Raw genomic sequence first — 18,301 nt, 5'->3', positions numbered from 1 at the left:
CCCCCCCCCCCCCCCCCCCAAAAAAAAAAAAGTATGCCCTGCCACGAGAGTGTACATGCATTGAGTGAAAGCAGTGCAACATTACTTGCGGTTGACTCGGGGCATGTTCAATCAACCGCTCACACAGTAGTCAAACATCCATTGGAGTACTCATTCAAGGCAGCAGACCAGTACATGAGCACATTGCAGGAGGTACTTGGAAACATTTTATAATTTATTTGACACACCAAAATTCGAGCAGCTGCATGTCAATTCAAGTTGAAGGGCAGGGCATGCGCATTTTTCAGGGGTAACTACCTTGCCACACACCCAGACCGAGCAATAAAGTTTGGGTAATGGTGAGTGCGTTGACTTGTTTAACGCTCTCAACCAAGATAACATTTAGCACTAGTAGCTAAAGTAATAACACAACCACCGGTCACCAGTTTGACTAGTGATTAAATTTGTGATCAATAGTTTCTGGTAAGAATTTATTGTACATTTGATTTTCAGCCAAATAATGTCCTGGTTTTTCATTTCGAAAATCTGGTCACGCTAATTTTGAGGTATTTGGGAAGGAGCCAGAGTACAGAGAGAACATGTAAATTTCATACAGAAGGAACAGAGACTCTCACGGAAGGCCTTGACCGCAGGGCAGACATGCAAAAAGCTCTTCTTCTGTGCCACCTGATTTTGGTCCAATGTTATTTATCACAAGTGTTGCCTACCCTTTTTGAGCCAAGGAACATATTCTACATGAGAAAGGTTTTCACCCAAAAAGTCACACAAAGTAGATACAGTTAAATTGAAGCTTCTGCAATCTCGTGGAAGACTACATTGCTGGCATACATTCCTAACACGTAATTACAGTACAGTCAAACCTCGGTTTTCGTCCATAATCCGTTCCAGAAGGCTATTCGAAAACCAAATTGTTCGAAAACCGAAACCATGCTCTTTTTAAAAAAAAAAATAAATAAAATTATTGAACACGTCTGCTCACAATGGAAAGCGACACGAGGAAGCGTCACTTCCTCATATAAGGAAGGCAAGAGGAGTCAAGTGGTGCATTCAAGTGTGCTCCGTTTGTTCGAGAACCGATTTTCGGTCATAATCCAAGGCATAAAAAACTCGAAAACCGATTTGGTCGAGAACAGAGATGTTTGAAAACCGAGGTTTGACTGTATTTTAATTTGACTGTAACAAGGTTCTCAGGACATATACTGTATCAGTTTCAAACTTGTCCTCACAGTGGCTCCAATAAAGATGCACGGGCCAATGAACCACTTCCCAATGATGCAGGCATTTGTGGATTTGGACTCGGTGGCGACCAAGGCACCTGTGAAAGTAGGTTCTACCCCTCCTTCTCTGAAATACAATATAGTATAAGGGACGTGAGCCAAAAAACTGGAAAATGTGTATCCATTTAAAATATTATAACCTACACTATTATTGAGAATGACGAATATTAAAATGACCTTTTTGTGTCTTTACAGCAGGAAGAGAAGAAGAGTGATTCTGTTGGCGTGGATGAGATGATTGGTCTCATGGAGGTAATTTGTACTCAGGATTATGTTATGTAACATCTAAAAGGATTATTTTATTTTAACTAAGCACATGAGGTGACAATTTTAGGGGAACTTTGAGATGCCCAAATTCAACGACACCATGCTGGGTAACCTGAAGGGCTTGAAGAAGCAGCTGAGCCAAAGTGACTGGAAGGTGAAGCAGTCATGTTCAGAAATGAAAACACACGTACACACAAACATTTTATGTATTAATAGTAAAAAACATTTTTGCAGAGCTTTGAATCTTGGCTGCACAACTGGATAATCTTCAAGATGTCTACAACTCCTACTGGTGAGCAACACTACTACACTTTTCTCCCCAATGAATCTTCACCCCGTGAGAGGATTTCGCACTCGAATGACGACGAGAATAATGGGGCAAAGATCTCTATCAAGGCCAAAAATTCCTCAGTCAGAATGCAACTGTACACATTCATACATTTACACACTCTATATTATACTTGGTTCAGATTCTGTGATGGGTCTCCTCCAAATAGTTTCACTGGAGGTTAGTATGTAGTATGTAGCATGGTGCAGTGCTTCTGAACCCTTATTGAGCCATGCCACATATTTTACATTTTTACATCTTGGGCACCTCCACGAAAGGCCGCCCCCAATGCCACACAGGTAGAAGTTTAGTATTGTAATTCAATGTTAGGCTGTCTGTCACAAATGCAATCAGATGAAATAGATTTTTTACTAATTGTAACTCTTTCTTCTCCCTCTTACAGTTTGAAGAAACGAAGCCAAGTGCTGCATATTTCTTCATCTGGTTGATATGCATAATAATCATTTCATATCGGCTATTGTAAGGAAATTCACCTACTTTAGTGTGGCTAGCTACATTATACGTGATTGCTTGTTTACCTGAAAGGTTTTTTATGGTTCTTCACGGTATTTACATCTAAAGATCAAAATAAACCACAGTAAATTTTTTCGAGTTTTATTTCATTTGCATTTAAAAAAATTTGAGAGAATGATTTTTTTTTTTTTTTTTTTTAAACACAGGCTCATGTATTAGCTCACACTGGATCGTGCTAGCATTTGGGTCAGTTTTGTCATTTAACCGTGTGGAGAAAAATTTACACAAAAATTAGTTTTTTTTTCATACATAGTTGCATGCAAAGTATACGTTGCAAAGCTTGGGTGAATCAATTTAAGGGGTTAGCAAAACTTTATTTTGGTGGAAAGAAATTGCAATAAAGTTTGGTTAGATTCAGTTGTGTGTCATGGATTTTATTTATTTATTTATTTATTCTCATTATCTTTGTTACAATTCAGAATCACGTATTGTTTTTATATAATTTACAGCAGTGGTTCTCAACTTTTATTCTGTGACTTGACCCCCTGTGAAATATTTTTTTAGCCAAGCCACCCCTAACCAGCGCAAAGCATTTTGGGCTGGAAAAAGAAAATAGACTTAAAACAGTGCGTTGCCATCATTGTCTCATTTCTTTTTATTTTTTTTAAAAAGTGTCAATAAATAATCCAAAATTTTGGGAGTTACTTGAAATACATTTTTAACTTAGTTTGTTTGCATACAAACCTTTGGAACAATAACAAAATATAATATATAACACAGGACTTTTTATACAGTGCCCTCTATAAATACGTACATTCAGAGCCTCAACTGACACTGTTGACGTAAGACTCATCTGGAGTGTGAAATCGGTCATTAGCTCATTAGTTGCCATATTTTCTCGATATTTCATCATTAAGCAATGACATGGAGTGGTAGCTAGAGCTAAACAACTACACAGTATTGAAATAAGACAGAAATGATGTCAAAAAGCAGATTTGTCGTTCACTTTTATTTCTCCCTTTTCCAGTTAATTAAATAAAATTACAACATATTTATGCCTGACGGTTGAAATGACTTTCTACCATATAATGTCTTTTACTAAACACAACCTTTCGTTTACATCTTGGTAACCATACTCCTTGAGTGAAACTATATTCTTTGTCCTTAATAATTTAGCAGACTGTAATAAAATCCATGCGTGCTCGTGGAGGTCCAAACATAAGCACAGCATGGCCTCCATGGGCATGAAAGACCCTGTGAGTATTCATTCTTTTGTTGCAAAATGGCAGATTTTTTTCTCCGGTGACCTTCATTTTTTTCTACAGATTTTAATGAGGGATGGTGAAGCAGTAAAAGTGGGAATTGTACTAAATGCAATACCAGGTAAGGCTTACTCTCACAGGTTAACCTACAAGACTGGAAGTGAGTTAGATTTGTGGCAGCATGGTGAACTAACTAGTGGTTAGCACATCTGCTTTACAGTTCCAAGGTTGGCTCTGATCTTCCCTTGTTGACTTTGTTTTCACTATGCTTGTGTGGGTTTTCTCAACACTACAAAAATGTGTGTCAGGTTCATTGAAGCCTCAAGTTTCCACACCGGTCAATGAGAATGGTTGTTTATATGCGCCCGGCATTGGTTTATTGCCAATCCAGGGTGTACCCGGTTTCTGTCCAATGTTGAAGTGATCCTGCTCATCAACTTGTCGGCACATGTGTCGAGGTAATAAGAGCAACACGCTACCGTTCCAGCAGATGTATCGCTCGCAACCTGTTACTAAGGCACCTACCTGTACAGTATAAGGAAAGATTCCACTTTGTTAGAACCAATGTGATCTTGTATCGACAGTTTCAACTACGGCGGTCAAAAGTTGACAGTCTTGGTTCAATGTCGGGGTGAAGTATGGGTAATTGAATCTATAATGACATGCATTTTATTGATGGTATTTTTTTATATTCTCTTATTTCCCCTCCATTTTTGAACATTAAACTTCCATGCATTGGATCAAGTACCGAGATATATTATGTTTTAGGAAATGTTAAGATAAATTGATATATTTAATCACTCTACTATTTAATGTCAATCTCCTTTGTTTTTTGGCACTCCAACCACATCAATACCTTTGAGAGAGTGTTTTCCAAAGCTAGAAAAATTGCTGGGGAAAAAAGGAATTACTTTACTGCCCCTGCCAGCCCCCCCACCCCCCCCCAAAAAAAACTGAAGGAAACGGGGTTCTTTAACAAAAAGGTGCAACGAAAAATAGTTTGAATAACTCTGTGCCTCAAAGACAAGTACATAAACAACATCAGTTCAGAATGAGAACACTTTCACTTTAAGCTTAACAATGCCACATGTTGACATTCATTGAGTGTATATGTCAAAGATATTTTAACCTTATAATAAAACAGGTTAAAACAAAATAATAACATAACGGCATAACCAGACAAGATTGTTTATAGGTTGCCTGCAATTCAACGATATGAGATCCAGCAGGTGTCCTATTGAGGAAGAGAGTGACACAGTGCCAACACAGTATCAAAACAGTTTGCCCAATATGCTGCAACGCTTCATGAGGCCTCAACCTTACTAAGGTTTGCCCGATGGAGTGTTGAGGACCCAAGTGCAGGGAACCAGGGCGGCAAACTGGGGAGCAAGAGTCATCTTGAAAAAGAATTTATTTCAAAAATAGTAAGAACAAAACTGTGATTGGAAACAAAACAAGATTGGGAAATGTGTCTGACGATTACAGCAACAGAAAAGAGGAACTGACAAAGACAGAAAGAAAATAAATACAAGCAAGGGGAGCTGATTGGTTGGCACAAGGGTGGGTCCGATGAGAACCGGCGCAAACAAAGCCCCAACTAGCAAGACAAGACATGATCAAAGGGACGGACACAAGCAAAAACAAAACTCAATCGGCTCATCAAAACAAAGTCAACACAACACAAATAATGAAAAAAATATCACAGAAAAAGCTCCAGCTCACCTCTGATGCTACAATCAAAATACTTTGTAGAAAATGGATGGAAGGAGTTGAATTCATGTTTGCATCAGGGTTTTTTTCTCCCAAAGGTCAAGAGTATGTCTTCATTCATAAGGATGGGCAAAGTTTGGACTACATATCAAAAGATGAGGTACGCTCAACGGTCACCATCTCACCATATTTGCGTCTTATGAACTCTCATCGCCTCAATGCTCCAAACAGCAACTACAACAGCGCTTGTCATTCGACCAAGCCGTGACTGTGGAAAACATGCAGGTAACAACACGTCTGTTCAAATTGAGTCTTCTTTCACAATAGAGGCCAGCAACATGTCCAGGCTTTAAACTCGAGTATGTGTCACCGACAGAAGTTCCACGGGGAGTTGCTGCAGCCGCTCACTGATTGCACATGTGAAGGTTACAGCGTGTCACTGCTCATATGCGGAGCCTCCATGGAGAACGTTGGCACTCTGATTGACGACGTTATTGTGCAACAGGTTTGCTTCAGTTTTGTAACATTGCCTCAACTTTCCACTAGGGGCGTGTTATCATCAAACTAAATACGACCTCTACTAAGGGGAATGCGTCGTTTATTGACGACAAATTGTGTTTCTTTGTTCATCTATCTGTACAATTGACATATAGTGGCAGGTAGAACAACTAAATGCCCTTTCACTAGATGAGAGAGTTTCCAATTAACCTGTATCATGTTCAACTCAACAAGCCCCGATTTCACACAGCAGTCGGTGTGAGTTAATTGAGATGATCCTCAGTATTAAAGCATGTATACTTTGTTACATTTTGTTCAATAGTGTGTCTGTCCTAAGGTTGTTCTAATGTAAAATATGTACCTGGTCTCAATAAATAAAGGTAGGGAAACAGCTATTTGGTCATATAGTTTGTTGCCTACCTTGTGTTTTTCTCAGGTGTTGACAAATGTCTTCAGTCATGTGATGCCACCTGTGAAAGATGAGCTGTTTGTCTCTGTTTCCTATCTTCAGGTTTGTTTGTTTTTGTGTGACACCAGTCTAGACACAACATTGTGGACAGGTTGTTATTTTTTCCCCCCCAATCACAGTTTCATCCAGATGGTAGTGTGGAAGATCTCTTGAACCCTGATACACAAACTCTCGAACTTGTCCCTCATCCAGTCCTGGGAAGGTAAGTGTGAATCAGCAGTTCCCAACCATTGTGCCACAGAGATCATCAGAAGTGCTACAAGGAGTTATCCAATTTCTCTTAATTGGTTCGAACTGTATCACTTGCTTACTCGTCCAAAGTATCTCTGTTCAAGATTAATAGTGACAGGTAGAACAATTACAGATAAATGCATCGCCACAACAGATGATGTAATTAACCTGTGTATCCATGTGTTGCCATTCAAACAAAATAATAGCTTTGCAAACAACTATATGGGTCCAGATTTCACACTAAGTAAATGTACTTCAAGTGTAAATTGCGATGTGGCATTACTATATCTCGGTATGGAGTGGATGTAAAAAGGCTACACACCCAGGTTTTTGTAAAATAAAAAAAAATAATAAAAAAATGAGGCCAAGATAAATTTAATTAAGAAAAACAAATACAACAAATAACGTTCATCAGTCTTAGTGGGCTTTTCCTGATATTTTGTTGTGTGTGTGTGTGTGTGTGTGTGTGTGTGTGTGTGTGTGTGTGTGTGTGTGTGAGAGAGAGACAGAGTGTGTGTTTTTTTTTTTTTAGTGTGTGCGTGTGTGTGTGTGTGTATATGTGTGTGTCTGTGAGAGAGAGACAGAGTGTGTGTGTGTTTTTTTTTTTTTAAAGAAAAAAGTAGAGCAACAACAGGGGTGTGTAGACTTTTTATATCTGCTTTTTAAGCCTTTTGTGGCACTTTTATATCGTGGTGTTCCATGAGATTTGATATTGTACTTGGATCACATTACTAACTACATTTTTTAAACAGTTAACTGTACTGGAATACATTTTAAAAGTAAGCCTCCCAGCCCTGAACACAACAGTGTTACGTACAAGATCGGGAACAGTTCAGCACCAACATGTATTGCATAATATGACAAAAATATAAAGCATTCAAGTAGAATGCATTATATTCACCAAAGATGCTGATTATGAAACATATTAATGTGTGCAGATTGCTACAAGCGTGTTATGCTCGTCGAAGTGGAATGTCACAAGTTTCCTCTAACCAACCATTCATTCATTCATTGATTTTCCGAACCGCTTGATCCTCACTAGGGTCGCGGGGGTGCTGGAGCCTATCCCAGCTGTCTTCGGGCAGTAGACGGGGGACACCCTGAATCGGTTGCCAGCCAATCGCAGGGCACACAGAGACGAACAACCACCCACGCTCACACTCACACCTAGGGACAATTTAGAGTGTTCAATCAGCCTGCCATGCATGTTTTTGGAATGTGGGAGGAAACCGGAGCACCCGGAGAAAACCCACACAGGCCCGGGGAGAACATGCAAACTCCACACAGGGAGGCCGGAGCTGGAATTGAACCCGGTACCTCTGCACTGTGAAGTCGACTGCCAACCACTGGACTACCGGGCCGCCCCTCTAACCAACCAGAGGACGGAAAAAAAAGACGATGTCATTAAGAGCCAGGTCGCTGACTTTGTGAGGACAAAGTTACTGTAAATCAGCCAGCACTATCGATTCTGAAGACCCTGGCCTAAGCAGATTAAAATGACATGGCAACACAGAGACTGAAATCTTAAAATTCTAACATACACACATTCATGTACTGGAAGCAGTGCAGCCAAAAGAAATGTTGAGAAATGAAGAGAATAGACTGTAAGCAATAAATGAAAACGGTTTCATTAAATAGATGGTATAATTTAGCTTGTAAATGTATTGGCAAATGACTGCTCAAAATTTAGGTAAGCATTGTGCCTTTGCTCGTTAAAATTTGGGAAACACTGTAATCCCATTCCATGACAAATACTAACGCGGACAATGAAGTTTGATTGAATTAAATTGAGAAATTGACTTTTTGTTTTCCACTTAGTGTTATCAGAGGTTTGGGCGAGGTATGCGTAGACTCTGCAAAGGAAGCCTACACGCTCTATAAAACATGCAGGGAAGCACAAAAGGCCAAAGAAGAGTTCATTTCGACAAGGTAGGTCAAACGAACTCTGGCTGTGTCTGGCAGAGACTCGCACAGAGTGGCGGTTACACAACCTAGAATTAAGTGTTTGACTGCATCACGTAACGTAAAAGGACTCACCTTTAGTAGCTTGTCTTGCTTTTTTTTTTTTTTTTTGGGGGGGGGGGTGGGATATTTGATTATTTATCGACTGCTTTTGTGTTCCGCAGATGTAGTTGGCTTTTCACAGTGGCGGTGGAGTGGAAACTCCAGGAGGATGAAGTGGCCTTTCAGCTCTGTAGCAGCATACTGCGGGTGTTTGGTCTGGTGGGAGGAGCCAATTGGACAACCCTGATGGGGTCTGTTGCCCAATTTGTACAAAATGGTCTTCGTTTTATATATATATATATATATATATTGCCATAAATAGAGCTGCAAAGTGAATTTGACTAAGATAATTAAGAAGATATGAAAATGAGCAAACACGATTTGTCCAGATTAACTGATGGACAAATCTGATTACAGTAAAAGTCATAGTAGTCAGTCTTCAAAACTCCAACCATAATGCATCCATTTTATGCATTTTATGTCCAACAGTTTCCCCCCTTCATTGAAGCGCAGTTCATTTTGTGACTTTTCAGAGGAGCACTTTATATGCAAACAGATGCCAGTGCACTGTGATTAATCAAATCTGAGATGCTCCGTGATGGCTGACATTTGCGTCTTTTAATGCAATATATAGGGCATCGGGTTGGCAACCCCTGACCACAAGAAGCAGTCATGCTGCTTATGACAAAACTCTTTTCAACTTTGCATTTCCTTGCATCTGTGTCGTTTCTGCACACTGTGGAAAAAAAGGAGCGGTATGTTTTTTAATCACCATCAAAGATACATTCATGGAAACGTAAAGCATCACTGAAAATGCTGTTGACCTGTGGCGGAGTGATAAAATCTGTTATTCAGTAATGCTTCCTCTCACACTTCCATTATCTCCGTCATTTGAAACTTAATATCACTCTTGCAGACATTTCACGGGGAAAAACCACTCTACTTAAAACGCAAAACATTCTTAAATATGCTGTTCTCTGCTACTTCTATGCTTAGGTTATGCCCGCAATCTCTTAGCGTGAACAAGCAATTGAGCAGCAGTTATTTTGTACCTTAGTAGTAACTCAGGCCCGATACGTGCCCTGCAATTGACTGACGACCAGCCGAGGGCGTTGTCAGCGAGGATAGATGTTTTCAATCAAAAACATGAAAGAAACGGTTCATAAATTCCTTACCGTTCTATATCATCGGTAGCAGCAATGTCATTTTATGTCATGTCTCCAGCGTCAACCCGCTGCTGAAGGTTATGGATCAAATCCCAAGTGAAGCCGCCAAAACCGACCCACTCTTGCATTGCCTTCTAAATGACGCTCTTAGAGGAAATAACAGGACAGCGCTCATCTACTTTATCCAACCTCAAGGTGCTTTGCTCTGCTTCTCCCAACCACAAATCTAACCTTTGCTCAAATCATAAATCTTACTCCTCCTCATTGCAGGCGATTTAGATGACGAGACGCCATCTGCTTTAGCTTTGGCCCAAAAAGTGAAGCGGTTAGTGACGAGGGCCTCCCAATTTTGCTGGAGCCCAGAGAAAAGGGAGCAAGAGATCCGAGGTCGTATTGTGGAGCTGAGACATGCGATGATGTCAGACGCGGCTGATGGGACGTGTAACATCCACAGGCTGGCTGAGCTCATCCGAAGCCTGCAGGTCATTTGTAACATCAACATTGAACTATGCATCAAACATATTGAACTCATAAGTGAGCGGTTCCTTCAACAGATTGTGAAAGAGCAGTCGTGGCAGAAGAAAAGGGAAGCGTCAAAGAGGATTAAACTTAAGGTTTGAATCTTCCATATAGAGCTATTACACCAGGGCTGGCAAAACTACTGCCATTCAGGACTTAAGTATAGACACAAAATACAATCTTACTTTGGACAAAGGAACAGGGATATAATCGTTTGGGGACGTTTCATTAAAATTTGTTTTTATTTCCTTTTAAATTTTAGTTGTTAGATTCAGTTTTAATTAGTTGTTAGAGCAGGTTGGTCTATATTTTTGTTTGTTAATGCTTTTAATGTTGATACTTTTTGTATTATTTATTTATTTATTAGTATTTGGAGTAGTTGTCGAGTGCCAGTTAAAAAAAAAAAAAAAAAAAGGTCACTAAGTATTGTGTCATAAAGTAAACTACAATTCTCAAATGACGTTTGACCTTCCTTTTTCTGTAAAGACGTACAGCATTACCAAAATAAATACATTTATAATGAACCCTGAACCGAAAGCCAGTTAGTTTTATCAATGCAAGATAGTTTGGATTTTTTTCCAAGCATTTCCTTTTTATTTTGTCAACAAAAATGTCTTTTTCACTTTTACTTTGAGTTATTTCATTAGTTTTCATTAGCTATAATAACCTTGCAAAGTCATGATTTGGAAGTACAGATCGCTATTTTCAAATGAAGGCAACAAAAGTAAGTAAATACTCAAAAGCACAAATACATTGAAAAAAAAAAAAAAAAAAGTCTTTGTACCACCAGTGTTTTTTTTCCCACACCCTCAAAATAGATATTCTGTTGTTCTGGCAGCTATGCGGGTCCCAAAAGAGCCAAATACATGGTGACTTATCTGGAGGTCATAACATCAATCCCAAAGAGAGTTCAGACGCCGTGAAAAGCTTGCAGGAAAAGTTGAGGCAGGCAATGGAAGCACACGTAAGAGGTAACAGAACACTTCGCACTTCAGTACACCTGCACAATCACATAAGATCCAAAGTAAGAGATGTCCACAAATTCCACCGATATTAACAGAATTATCAGTAGTGTCATGATATTTTTACGATAATGGTTTTACAGTGGATAAAAAGTCGACATACCCTTATTCAAATGAAAAAAAAAGAGACCAAGATAACAACTTCAAAGCTGTTTCCAAAGTGAATGTGATGCCTTACTTATAATAGTCATCCATCCATCCATCCATTTTCTGAACCGTTTTATCCTGACAAAGGTTGCGGGGGGTGCTGGAGCCTATCCCAGCCGTCTTTGGGCAGTAGGCGGGGGACACCCTGAACCGGTTGCCAGCCAATTGCAGGGCACACAGAGATGAACAACCATCCACGCTCACACTCACACCTCGGGACAATTTAGAGTGTTCCATTAACCTGCCATGCATGTTTTTGGAATGTGGGAGGAAACCGGAGTACCCGGAGAAAACCCACGCGGGCACGGGGAGAACATGCAAACCCCACACAGGAAGCCTGGAGCTGTGAGGTCAACGTGCTGATTTATAATAATCAATTGATTGGTTTTATTTTGTTGTCTTTTCAGAAGGAAAGTTAAAAAAAAAAAACAAGTAATTGAAAATGTTTGCACACCCTCTTTGAACTGATGTGGCTGTGTTCAGAAAGAACCAATACAGACAAACTTAGGTTAAATGGGATTGAGCACACAACTGCCACCATTTAGAGTGCCTTTGATTAACCCCAAATAAAGTTCAGGTTGGCTTTTTCCTGTCTTTTGGGGGAGGTTGTTTACGATCAGTAGCCTAAAGGTTTTGTGATAACACTGGCCGATATTTCCAACTGTTCATAATTCCTTCCACCGTCTTTGTCTCAAATCCCACTTCCATATGAAGAAAACCAGCACCAAAACACAATGCTGCCACCACCATGCTTCACAGAATTTCCCCAAACACACACTGTGACATGGTGCAATGAATTCAAAGTTGAACCTTTTTGAGCATAATTCTAAGAGGTTAGGATAAGCAACTCTGATAATGGATGGATGGATGTTTGGCGCGAAGGCAACACTGCTCATCATCAAAACAGCCCCGTACCCACAGTGAAGCATGGCTCTACATAAGATGAAAAAATAAATTGTACATGTTAGGTTGAATGAGTGGTGGAAATTATTTGTCTTTGTCATATTTTATTAAATCACAAAAACCTGGCATTTGAAATGCGATGTGTAGCTATCTTATATCCACATTATCTTACATCTCTCATTTTCGGCACCTAATTTCCTCTTTCATGGTTGTAAATAAGTAACCATTACAAAGGCCCGTTAGAGTTCAGTACATGTGTGCACGAGTGAAAACTTTCACAAGAAATTCAGAGCTGTAAACGACCACACCGCATTCTACGGGGCAGCCCTCAGTGTTTTCTGCAGCCAGGCCAATAAAAGTAATAATACAGCTCAATGCATACAATTCAATCTGCAGTTATAGCCTCGAGTCACGCGTTATTCGTGCACCCTGAGCATTTCCCCCTGTCACATCACTGTTTCTGGCTGATGATCAATCATCAACAGTATTTTAAATCCATTCCCACATACAGTATATCGTTTGTTTTTTTTTCATTACTCCTGCACATGCGTAGATGAAGCAGGTGTGTTAATCTACCAAGCGGAGATCGTAGAAGTTTATTGACCCTTAAATTAAACTTTTTTTTTTTGCACTCTTGTTTAAAACCCTCGTGAGCGATAAGCGTCTCATATCATGGATGGATACTGTTCCACACAAAATGTGAACATGTTCCACAATAAATTTGTTTAGCACACACACACAAAAAAAAAAAAAATCCATATATTTGCAGGAATATAATTTCATAACAAACCTCTCGTCAAGAGACGTATTCTTTGTGCAAATCAAAACTGAGACTGACTATCTCTTGGAAAGGCAGACCTTTTGATATTTTGTTGTATTGGAAAGGTGGAACTGATGATGTGGCCAGTGAGTGTACCGATATGTCGTATTTCTCATGTCTGCAGAAGAGACAGGGAGTGTGGAGAAAGTCCAGGACAGCATATCGAGGATTCTGCAGTTGATGGAGGCTCTCAGAGAGGAACCGATAAAAAACATTCCTGCAGAAAAATGTGACCTCTGTCAACAAGTAACACCCTTCATCTCCTTTGTGCCTTTTTCATCATTTTAAGCCTATTTGTATGCACAAGACAATCCCCCCTTCTTCTTTTTTTTCCCTAGTTAAATGATGAGTATCAGTTGGAAGACTGCCATGCACACGAGCGTAGGAGGCAACTGAAGGAGCTCAGCGGGAGATTAATTCAGCGGGAGGTGGAGAAAATGGAGAGAGACTTGACGAGCGAGCAGATTCCAGTAAGCTCATGAGATGAGCTGTAAATGTTTCAAACTGTATTATTCAGTGTGTTATCTATCTTAGGAGAGAATGCTGAGTCACTTGGTAAGCAGATTCCTTGTGGGGGAAAAAAACGAATATCAATCAGTGCATTTTGTGGGTATTGTGACCAAAACTATGAACACACGCGATTGTAAATGAAGGAAGAAAATGATCAATCTGAATATACAGTACTTTGTTAGAGCGACAGCCTGCAGAGAGAGCTGCTGGTGATGAGCAGTGAGAGACGGGTTCTGGTGCTGCAAATGGAGGCCCTGCGAGTGGAGGCCCAGCAGGCCCACAAGGACCTGCTGGAGCTGCGTCACAAGCATCAAAATGAGCTGCGACATCTGAGGGAAGAGAGCCTCCAGGTGTGTCCAACCATCATAGGCAGTCAACACACAAATGTAAACGGAGCTATTCATATTCAGTCTACTCTTTTACTGTCTGTACCGTATGTGGTACTGTGTTGAATATCAGTACGGGTGGAGGGCTATTGTCTCCTTGACTGTGGGTTACAGTTTACCCTCCCCTTCAAAACATGAAGTAATTTTATTTTATATAGTATTATTGATCCATCATAATGTAACAACATATGTCGACAAACAATCATCGCAACGACATGTATTCTTTATGGTCAGCAAGGAATCGCGAAAAATTGCTAATGTTACAGCAGCTTACCGAGTCGGTTGTGAAGTGTACGCCATATGTGTCTTTATGTCTGTATTAGACTGCCTCCAAGTGGCAAAAGCTTGCACAGAAGAACCAGCACAATGTCCAATGAAATGATGCCAAAAAGTGATCAAAACTGTTTAAAAATCCTACAACCCTAATTGGCATCAGGATTAAAAGTCTAAGGTTAAAAATGAAAAGGACAGACACAAAACGTCATGAGGATTATGAGACATTTATTTTATACACAATAACTGCTCTGTATTAATACAGGTTGACACATTTACATTTGTCTATTACTATTGAAATGTTGATTAATGTACACTGCCCACTCGTGATCAAATACAAATAACACTGGTCGGCAGCAAATTTTAATCCGAGATGGCTTTGTGTGTGTGTGTAGGATAGTGCAACGCACAACATGCCCTACAACATGCAGGCCGTACATGCGTTTGTGAGACCGGAGTTGTTCTTTACTGGTACTTTATATGGATTAAAGCACTGTAAATCAAATTACGGTAAATCTGGTAGCTCATTTGAAACTCTTGACACTGAGAATGAAGTGTGCAATCATGTTATGTTTTTCCCGGGCTTTTTTCTTTTCCTTTCGCGTACATGTGTCTCTGAAGGTGTTCAGGAGGTTTCATGAATCGAGCGATCATCTGAGGAGGACATCTGAGGCCAGATACAGAAGCGTGCTTCTGGAGGCTGTGCACGACGCCATTTATCTATCTGCTCAGAACCACCAGCTGCATGCTGACAACCAACAACTGCGTAAAGGTGGGTTTAGGTCTACACTTGCTCTTCTTACACTGTGCTTTACAGAAATTGTTCTGTTATTTGTTTGTTTGTTTTTTTTCCCCTTTTTACAGCTCTGGGGCAGTTGAAGGATACGCTAACCAAGCAAGGTGAACACAGGGCTTGTGCAATACCTCCCGAAACTGGGTAAATGTGAATAAAAGATGTCGGTGTATGATAATTCACTGGCCGTTATGATTATAAATAAGCGACACAACTTGGCATGTGACATTTATTTGCATCATTTGTCACTCAAACCACAGGGGAATCATGAATGAAACTTATAAAACATTGAAAATGATGCCATACGTGCACTGGACAATTCATTAGGTATATGCAACTCAAGGCTATTACTGTGGTGGTAATTGACAGTGTTGTTAAAGTAATTAAATGCAACCATCCAACCATTTTCCGTAGCACCTGTCCACTTTATAGTCGTGGATGATCTCGAGGCTGCCCCAGCTGGCTTCGGACAAAAGGTACAAAGTCAGGTCAGGTAGGCTCCAGCTCACCCCGTGACCCTAATGAGGATGGGCACGATATAAAATGGATGGATGGCTTACACAGTGCTATCTAAGGGCAGACAGTATATACACAGTATATTCTCTTACCTTAGATATGCGTAATCTGTACATAATTCTTCAGCGAGTGTGGAAGTAACAATTGCAATGATTTGTCAAGGAGAAGTTTAGTTTTCATGTTATTACACACAGAAACGTGTTTTTAAAAAAAGCAAGATAACAATATGAGAAACCAAACAATGAGTTCAAAACAAAACAAAAAAACAGTGATTGTAGTTTTTTTGTGAAGACTCCAACTACGTGTAGTAAAGAAAAGCTGCCAAGGCGACCATGGCGAGTGGTATCAGGAAGAAGAAAGTAAGCTGCAGCCCTAAAACTGCCCATGACATCACAGCATTGACCAACATGGAGCAGGAGATGACGAAGAGCCGAGTGATGCCGCTGCCGTGTTTCAACACGACAGACATTAGGAGGCCGTTAGCTGCCTGCCCCGCTACGATAGCCCAAACTGTCCACGAGTATCCTTCCAAAAAGCTCTTGTCACTCGCAAGGGCAGAGAGGGAAGATAACCCGTTGATGAGCATGCCAAAAACATAGAGGTAGAGATTTTGCAGGCTAAGTGGCAGCTTCTGACTCTTCAGCACCCGCTCTGTATAAACAGCCGCCAGCCCAGATGCGCAACAGTAGACCAGCATAAGGAAGAGCCCGTGGCCTGTGATATGAAGCTTGGCCCCTCGCTGTGCAGTGCCCACGTCTGCCGAGTCGAGGCTGGAGTAGCTGTGGCACACTCCCGCTGCCATGAGGAGTCCCAGACTCACCCACTGACCCCAGCGCAGCCGCTTGCCCAAGCACAGGGAGTAGAGCAGAGCAGTGGCGGCGATTTTGAGGTTGCTGAGAACTTGGAAAGAGCTGGGGTCCATATAAGCCTGCATGAGAATAACCAGGTTGTTGTTAAGGGCGTATAGCACGGCGGGAACGGCGTAGGGGGCCACTAGGAACAGAGAGGTAGGGGCGAGTAAGGCCGAAATGCCCCCGGTCGTAACGAGAACAGCGAAAGACACGAGTAGCTTGGCCAATTCGATCATGACGACGCACGAGGAAGGGTCGAAAGGGACGCGGCCCTCGACTTTGCTCAGAGAGATAAGCGGAGCATGCGAGCCGTAGATGAGGACCATCGCGCACAAGAGCGCCCCCCACCGCAGCCTCGGCAGCCACTGCCTCCCGTACCTCGCCCTCTCGTTTTGGATCACAATCATTGTTGATAACACAAAAAAATTAAATACTCATTCACAGCATGAGGTTTAGTGCAATTCGCTTCAGACAATCTCAAGGAGCAACCAAACAAAACACCATGAAACACGATGGACCAAGCATTGCAAGAGCTATCTTAAATTGTTGATTGCAGTCCATCACTGACCAAACAAAAAGTAGCACCAGGCTTTCGTCAGTCCTCCCAAATTACTTTTTTTTCAAGTTGTTGAGAAAGTCTTTGACGGTCCTTTCAACGTTAGGCACTTGATAGTTCTGTGCTGCATACATGCCAGTGACGGTCCCCATCAGCACCCCAAAGATGGCAGAAGAGCGTAGCCTAGCCACCACATAACCAGCCAGGAAGCCCTTTAGGAATGGGGATCCCAACAGTGAGCCATCCTGCAAGAGGAAGATGACATTAAAGCCCCTGTACACCGAAAATAAATCTAAATTTCACACACCACAGATAGATAAGAATGTTGATGGTAACCTTGCCAAATTTGAATGATTTAAAAAAAAAATAAAATAAAATAATCAAGCAGTCACACCAGTGCAAAGCCTCAGGCCACACATTGAATATCACGTCTGGCTTTTTTTATTTTTCTTACTCTTTTGCCGTTGCTACATAACATGTGAACACTCACAGCCAACCAGTAAGCGCTTGAGAGCAGCTATCTATTAGGAATTTGGGATGTAGGCGTATCTAGCTAGCTAATTGTATGTCAACAGTGCTCCAGATAACTGCTGATGCGAAGGAAGGCGCTCAATTCTTTTATACAGTAGGTGAGGGGCGACTCTTGTCCTTGATCTCTACATAGTTAGCAGTCTTTGCATGTTTTCAGCAATTATTTTCAAACATGTATGACGGATTGAGAAAAAAAATCAGAATCCACTCTGCAGGGTCTTTTCTTGTGTTTTCATGAATTAAAATGTATTTAACGTGTATGCGTCTGTGACGTACCCTCTGCGATAAATTGAGGTGCACAGTAGTATGGAAGTCAAACTTTTATTTTAATGGCTTGTATGCAAATAGATGAGGCTCTCGGGTGCCTGCCTAACCATCAAGTCTGAAATTAAATATCTATGTCAATTTTTAAGAACATGCTTGGTTCAGAAAATGTGCCTGTGAGCAAATCGTTCGGCATTCTTGCTCTACTGTGACGTAACGGTGTCAACTAATACACATACAGTCACGCCAGGGTTACATTAATTTAGAATTTTTCATTAGTTAATTTTTGACTGTTGATTTTCAAATTCAGTTACTTTTAGCTAGTTACAGCAAGTTTCTTATTTTTTTTTTCAAAATGGATTTGTTTATTTCATTTTATTAGTTTTAGTATTTTGTTTTAATTATACGGCGTGTTTTAATGCAAATCTAATAGATTTTTTTAAGTCACTAAGTATTCTGTAGTAAAGTAAACTACAATTCTCAAATAAATTTTTGTCTTTCCTGCTGTACGGATGTGCAGCAAT

At 40.6% G+C, this 18,301-nt stretch overlaps 3 protein-coding genes across 4 annotated transcripts in view; 2 read left to right on the top strand and 1 right to left on the bottom strand.

The window, feature by feature from the left end:
• cd74a (CD74 molecule, major histocompatibility complex, class II invariant chain a) overlaps nucleotides 1-2,763 on the top strand; it is a 4,465-nt gene extending 1,702 nt beyond the window's left edge. The window contains exons 3-7 of the mRNA XM_019874775.1: nucleotides 1,229-1,323; nucleotides 1,473-1,529; nucleotides 1,612-1,698; nucleotides 1,779-1,836; nucleotides 2,276-2,763. Coding sequence (XP_019730334.1) covers nucleotides 1,229-1,323; nucleotides 1,473-1,529; nucleotides 1,612-1,698; nucleotides 1,779-1,836; nucleotides 2,276-2,280 — 302 coding nt within the window. The 3' untranslated portion in view covers nucleotides 2,281-2,763. The remainder of the gene's footprint in view (nucleotides 1-1,228; nucleotides 1,324-1,472; nucleotides 1,530-1,611; nucleotides 1,699-1,778; nucleotides 1,837-2,275) is intronic.
• Nucleotides 2,764-2,884: 121 nt separating this feature from the next.
• On the top strand, nucleotides 2,885-15,237 carry LOC109518737 (uncharacterized). 2 transcript variants are annotated; one of them, XM_019874771.1, is made up of 18 exons: nucleotides 2,885-3,729; nucleotides 5,417-5,478; nucleotides 5,550-5,603; nucleotides 5,695-5,823; nucleotides 6,253-6,327; nucleotides 6,405-6,487; nucleotides 8,335-8,445; nucleotides 8,643-8,771; nucleotides 9,745-9,881; nucleotides 9,957-10,168; nucleotides 10,241-10,300; nucleotides 11,044-11,176; nucleotides 13,222-13,343; nucleotides 13,436-13,567; nucleotides 13,790-13,957; nucleotides 14,662-14,712; nucleotides 14,888-15,038; nucleotides 15,131-15,237. In XM_019874771.1, the coding sequence occupies exons 1-18, from the start codon at nucleotides 3,576-3,578 to the stop codon at nucleotides 15,205-15,207; spliced, it is 2,040 nt and encodes a 679-aa protein (XP_019730330.1). In that variant the 5' UTR covers nucleotides 2,885-3,575; the 3' UTR covers nucleotides 15,208-15,237. The 2 variants fall into 2 exon arrangements, with proteins under 2 accessions (XP_019730330.1, XP_019730331.1); XM_019874772.1 differs by lacking the exons at nucleotides 2,885-3,729; nucleotides 14,662-14,712 and having other exon boundaries at nucleotides 4,551-5,478.
• A 37-nt stretch (nucleotides 15,238-15,274) lies between these two features.
• Nucleotides 15,275-16,856, bottom strand: LOC109518738 (probable UDP-sugar transporter protein SLC35A4). The gene has a single exon (XM_019874773.1). It carries the CDS (start codon nucleotides 16,831-16,833, stop codon nucleotides 15,874-15,876), a length of 960 nt encoding a protein of 319 aa, XP_019730332.1. The 5' UTR covers nucleotides 16,834-16,856; the 3' UTR covers nucleotides 15,275-15,873.
• Between the last annotated feature and the right edge of the window lie 1,445 nt (nucleotides 16,857-18,301).

This window comes from Hippocampus comes, unplaced genomic scaffold (genome assembly GCF_001891065.2).
Source record: "Hippocampus comes isolate QL1 unplaced genomic scaffold, H_comes_QL1_v1.1 scaffold118, whole genome shotgun sequence".
NCBI classification, from domain to species: Eukaryota; Metazoa; Chordata; class Actinopteri; order Syngnathiformes; family Syngnathidae; genus Hippocampus; species Hippocampus comes.
Note: the sequence above shows the minus strand (reverse complement) of the source record. Positions and strands in the feature narration are given on the sequence as shown.